Source organism: Austrofundulus limnaeus, unplaced genomic scaffold, assembly GCF_001266775.1.
Source record: "Austrofundulus limnaeus strain Quisiro unplaced genomic scaffold, Austrofundulus_limnaeus-1.0 Scaffold2574, whole genome shotgun sequence".
Taxonomy (NCBI): Eukaryota; Metazoa; Chordata; class Actinopteri; order Cyprinodontiformes; family Rivulidae; genus Austrofundulus; species Austrofundulus limnaeus.
Genome location: NW_013954976.1, coordinates 5,666 through 11,588, shown reverse-complemented (window position 1 = coordinate 11,588; position 5,923 = coordinate 5,666). Strand labels below are relative to the sequence as shown.

Here is a 5,923-nt window from a genome sequence, read left to right as displayed (position 1 = left end):
CTAATTCTTTACTTTTTGTTTCATTCTTGTTGGTTCTGTTTGACTAAAACGTTGTTCTGACCCAGTAACCGGTTCTGAAGCAGCCCCCCTCCTCCTCCCCTCTCCCTGCAGACCTGCTGCTCGATCGCGTCTTTTTTTTCCCCCTTCGTCCTGAAACTTTTTGCTGCTCAACAAATAACTTTGGGCCTCAGTCAGAAAAAATTGGAGAGTTTTTATAATTTTGGCCCGAGAGGAGGATGAAACGTTGGATTTAAGGTCTCCCTCCTCCTCCGCACGCACTTCCTCCTCGCGACGAGGCGCACATCAAATCAGACGTCTTTTAAAAAGAATAAATGTAGCAGATACTTTTTATCATATCTTCAGATCTACTTGGCCTAACAACACAATTTAAAAACTGGTTTAAGTTCGTAGTCTCTGCTTTTCACTGGAGAGTCAGAGYGGGCAGCTCTTTACAGGTAGAGTTTTTTCTTTCTTCCTAAACTTTATTTAGGTCAGCTAGCATTGACAACGCTGTGCGGGTGACGTAATCTGCTCTGCGACACGGCGAGGGACGCATAAATCCCGTGACACAACGAATCGATAATGAAATTCGTTGCCAACGCTTTTAATAATCGATTTTTATTGATTTTATCGATTCGTTGTTGCAGCCCTAAAGTAGACAATAGGGTTGGGCAATATTGGCAAAAAAATTAATCACGATTAATTGTGGTATTTAGCCGATAACGATTAACTTGACGATTAATCCCCTGGAGTCCCTGGACACCCTTGTATCCTAGTCACATGACCAATTTATAGGGAGAAATTTGGCTCTTCATCTGTTCCAAATTGTGTCAAAATTACAGACTTCAGGCTACACATCAAACTTTAAATTGTGTTGATAGATAAATAAATTACACAWTTTTTTTTAATGTTGGTCATATTTAAATCAGAGAGGAGCACCAAGCGGTTAGTCTGCCTGGTGGCATTAATCGTATTAATTGTCAAGTGCCAAAAATTAATCAATTAATGTTTTTCTGACAATTAATTGCACACGATACGATTATGCCCAAKCCTAGTAGACAATGAGTTCAGTAGTGTTAACTTAATCACAGTAAGTGATCCTTCATCTGGATTTATTGTGCTCCTTGTTGCAACAACAAGGTCACAAAAAACAAAACATGAGATAATGTAAAACAGTTAAGAAWTCTGTTTGGTTTCTGCTGCTGGGTCCTACGTGCCATTTTGTGAAATTTTAGATGAAAATATAACGTGTGCAGTGCACAGCTAAAGACATGRAGATCCATCTTCATTTGTCCTTCATAAAAAATGTCTTGTTTGTGATTGTTGCACAACAGTAACTCATCCAAACATGTATTTATATGAAAAGGATATTGTGATGCAAGGAAGAGCTGTCTCACCACTTGCAAGGAACCTCTTTTCTCGTTGCAAGCACCGTAGTCTCCGAACGTCACCACGATCAGCATTATTACACCGAGAACTATCAGTACAGTCACTCCTGACGAGGGGGGAAAAACAGAAGCAATCAGGCACTGATGAGCTTTTGATTGTGGAWGAGAATCTGCTTGAGTAATCGTTGCACTAACCGATGACAAAGGCACTTGAGTTGAACTCTGCGATGTTGAAGAGAGGCCTGGTGCTTTCACTGAATCTGAACCACAAGCCAAGACCCAAAAATGCTAATCCCACCACCTACGAGAGAGGAAACCAACACAAGTTTACTGTAACTACAGGCTACATTACACATCCATACAAAGTAAAGTTACACCACTTCACATCTATAACTAAACCTGCACAGAAAACAGAAAATTACAGCTTCACAGAATAATAAAAAAAACAAGATATAAAACTTATTCCCCCCATTAAATCTTAACTGTTTTTGTGATCTCACTCAAAAAGCTACAAAATCTTTTCTCCTTATCTTGTAATAAAACGTGTCTGTGTGTTATGACCGTAATATGCTGCACTCACCGCAAAGATGATGTTGAAGATGATTAGGATATACTTGCAAACGAGTCCACATCCATCCACAGCCATGATGAAGACAGGAGGAGGGGATTGTAAAACTACGAGCTTCTGAAGTCTGCGAGCTAATAAGGCCTGTTCTGCACAAAAACCAGTTTCAATAAAAACACACAAACAACGGACAACCCAAGCGGAGTACACGTGTAGTCGTATAACAAATACGTCGAGAACTTAAAACAGTATTTCGAATAAAAATGTGGGGGYAAAAAAGAAAGGAAAAGAGGAACAAACCCGGCTAACTTAGTCAAGCAATTCGTTTCTATTTTATTATAAAATACACGAAGTAACAATTAGCTTCTAATAAAATAAATGCCTGAAATACTTTTCGGCGATATTTTACCTTCGTAAACTGCTTTGGCTGCAAACAGACACACAGCTTCTTTATAAAACTGCGTGAACCGCCATATGCACCGCCCCTTTAGTTTTTATTCTGTCCTCTCATTGGATAAGACAGGTGATTGACAGGAGACACCACCTTTAAGCAGAGGAGGGCTTCAAACAAGACTGGAAGGAATAATCAAAAGGAAATTCTGACGAAATGAAACTCGGGATAGTAGTGTTTAGCAGAAAACGGAAGTTAAGATAGGTGAGGAATTATTACAGTGTAGTATGGTTTTACACAGTTATAATAACAGAAGTTTATTAGAAAATGTTTTCATAGATTTGATAATTAATAATTTGCAAAGCCGAGCACAGATCACATTGAAAAATATGTTTGGGAAAAAACCCTATTGGATTAATCTTTCTCTCTCTCTTTCTCTCTCACGTGGTCTGAACTGCAGCCCAAAAACTAAAGAGTAGGGGATAACAAAAGGCACAAATAAATGTTCATGTTTTGGTATCTGGACTTTTTAAACCAAGAACTAACCAGTCAAGTATAGAGACCTGTTCCTGGAGTTTTTGGAGTTGAATGTTGTCTTGTTCTGGTCTTTTCTTCTAAAGTAAGATTGTCACTGTTCAACAGTCCTGGGTTATCTTGGACATTCTTGCTAGATGAGATCATTATTTTTTTAACTGCTCTGCATTGACAGTTGCCTTCCAGAGGAGAGCTGCCCACGACATAGGCACTAATGTACCCCCATACTGTCAGAGAGGCAGGCTTTTGAACTGTGCACTGGTAACAGGCTGGATAGTCCCTCCCTTCTTTTGTATGGAGGATGTGGTTTCCAAAAAGAATTTAAAATTTTGATCACAGAATTTTTTTCCACTTTGCCTCAATTTTAAAAGAGCTTTGGTCCAGAGCAAACTGTTCGTATGTTCACATGGCTCCTTTTTTGCATGATAGGGCTTTAGCCTTTAGTGCTGTGTTCACACCGAACGTGATTTGGGCGTCAAAAACACATCCATTGCTTTAAGTTGGACATTTGTTCACTTTGAGGTCAGACGCTCGTCAAAATTGCTCTTGACACGCGTCGAGAGGCTCCTCTGCRGGTCTCTGTTTAACGGCGGATGAGATAAAGAAAGTGTCTTTGCTTTACTTACTGAGAGCAGGATCATGTCGCGCTCACCTGATAATTGATTCATTATTAATTCACCAGATAATTCAGAGATGTTCTGAATTTAGTGAGTTTCACCACCTAGGAGCTGTGAGCTAACGAGGCTCACTTCCAGCTCTATTTTTGTCCCGAGTCCAGTTTGACGAGCCGCTGACCCACATCGCTGTCGGCATCTCCTGCCAGGACACGACACTTGATTTCAGCTAAAGAGCTTCTATCCATCTGTCTCAGGTTAGTGGAAACCATCCCGTCTATAAATGTGTCACTACGTCACACACAGTGGAGTCTCAAATTGGTTGACGCGTCGAGCTGCAAAAGTTCAGATTTTCCAACTCAGTGTTCGATGCGAGTAAAACTGGGTTTATAGTTGATGTGTCGCACCGAGTGCGGGGGGGCACACGTCAATAGTGACGCAATTGCGCAGTCCCTGCCCCTGCGTGTTGGTCCTGCGCGGTGTCCTGGCACGTGGTCGTGCACCTTTTGAATTTTTGTAACTCCGCAAAGGCTGCTTTGTCTGTCAAGCTTTTGCCCTTCCTACTTACAACAMTTTCACTAATTATAAAGTGTACTACCATATGTCTTTTTGGAGAAGTCTACAGCAAACAAGTCAAGCGTGAAATGGCACTTCTCAAAGCTCCTTGATGAGTGTCCACCATAGACTTTGCATGTAAACCTGACCCTCAAAATATGTTTGATGTGAACACACTATCCCAGTGATTACAGACAGTGATCAGTGAAAACATTCAGTGATGACCCTAAGACAATCATACCTGTGGCCCCTGACTGCTACTTGTATTATATCCTGTTTCATCATTCAGTATTGCTGGCAGACTGTTAGGTCATCTGAAACAATAATAGGTTGATCAGTGATGGATGTTCCTTGATGAGACATCTGCAGACACAGCAGCAAGCTGTCCAAACAGGGTCAACAGAACAAAGATCCCAAAAACAGCAGCAACTCTACAACCAAATGACTGAAAACAAAACAACAAAAATGAAGGTCTTGTCAAAACGGCCCAGTCAAAGCCTAGATATCTACCTGATTGAAATGCTGAGCTGTGCGAGAACAAATGCCTCTAATTCAAGAATACCGCTAGAGGAAGTTCAAGTTCCACCAGTTATACAAATACCACAGTTTTGACAATTGAGATAAGATATTCTATGATTGCATATTCTCTTTGAAAATAAGTTGTAAGTAAACAATGGAACAGCATTTGCCTACTAAATATCCTGATATTCCTATGAAGAAAACCATCTTTGGTGACCAACTGTAGTCTTCAGTGATGGTCACTGGACAGCTCTGTGAAAACACAGGAGAAGCTGTGAGCACTCATAACACAGCCTTTTACCAGGATCTTCCACAATAAAACAATCTAATTTCCACTTGTGGAAATCAGTGGTGAATTATAAGGACTTTTAAGGGATTCAGAGAAGGTTATAAGTCAGGGGTGGGCTGTAGAGATGTGTTATTATCTTTACAATCCATTGATTTCCAACCAGCCCACCAATAAGGTCTGAACAGATAAAATTGCATGTTTCAGGTGAAATGGGAGGTAGACTCACAGAATTGCAAGGCAAACGTATGTGTTTAGTTTATTTATATTAGACACACTGCCATGAKGACTTTAATAAAACTCACCACTACAACATGTTGCACAAAGCTAAATATGAGATGTTTACTGAAGTCACAAGTACAGTACATAAACACCGGCTTTTTACCAGAACTACAACCAGCAGGAGTCTGCACTCAAGACGTCTTATGATTTTACCCTTCAGCTCACTAAAGTAAGTTCTTTTAGTTTGCTTCAAACATTTTGTATTTATATTTATAAAACAAGGGTACATTATATATTATGTTACTGCACTGTATGTTGGATTAATAAACATATATACACAAATATTTTTAAATAGCAGTTTTATTACATTTGGATAAGTGTGCAGCTATTCATCTTAGCAGCTGCTGTGATGACAGACAGGAGCTTCCATGTTGCACAGAGGCATGTACTGTAGTTGGATGGAAAGTCCCCTTTCTAGGAATCTTTCATGAGCAGTACTGTCAAGTGTTTTCCTAATTGCCTTTGTTTTTAACTAAACCTGAAACTTTATGCTAAACTGAGGGGGCACAAGCATGCACAGTAGATCTGCACATGGTTTCTGCTTCCTCCACTCTCTTGACCAATAGGAGAGGAGCTGGCCAAGGAAGGACCGCCCACCTTATTTGCACAATGAAGCAGACATGAATAAGGAAATGTAATACAGGAGACAGAGAATATAAAAGCAACAGGGAAATAAAGACTAGTGAGAGAAAATCAAAAATAAAAATTAAATATGGTAATTTAAGAGACACAGATGCATGTATAAGTACAAAGTGTGTGTGTGTGTGTGTGTGTGTGTGTGTGTGTGTG

The 5,923-nt window shown here is 40.0% G+C and overlaps 1 protein-coding gene across 2 annotated transcripts in view; it reads right to left on the bottom strand.

Moving 5' to 3' along the window:
- Positions 1-2,424, bottom strand: part of LOC106511188 (CD81 antigen) — a 4,635-nt gene extending 2,211 nt beyond the window's left edge. Inside the window, exons 1-4 of one of the 2 annotated variants that reach the window (XM_013999934.1) lie at positions 2,363-2,424; positions 1,969-2,097; positions 1,584-1,689; positions 1,398-1,495 (exon numbers count right to left, since the gene is read on the bottom strand). In XM_013999934.1, the coding sequence (XP_013855388.1) occupies positions 1,398-1,495; positions 1,584-1,689; positions 1,969-2,034 (270 nt within the window). In that variant the 5' untranslated portion in view covers positions 2,035-2,097; positions 2,363-2,424. Of the gene's footprint in view, positions 1-1,397; positions 1,496-1,583; positions 1,690-1,968; positions 2,103-2,362 lie in introns of both variants that reach the window. The other variant, XM_013999933.1, reaches the window with a different exon arrangement.
- Positions 2,425-5,923: the final 3,499 nt, after the last annotated feature.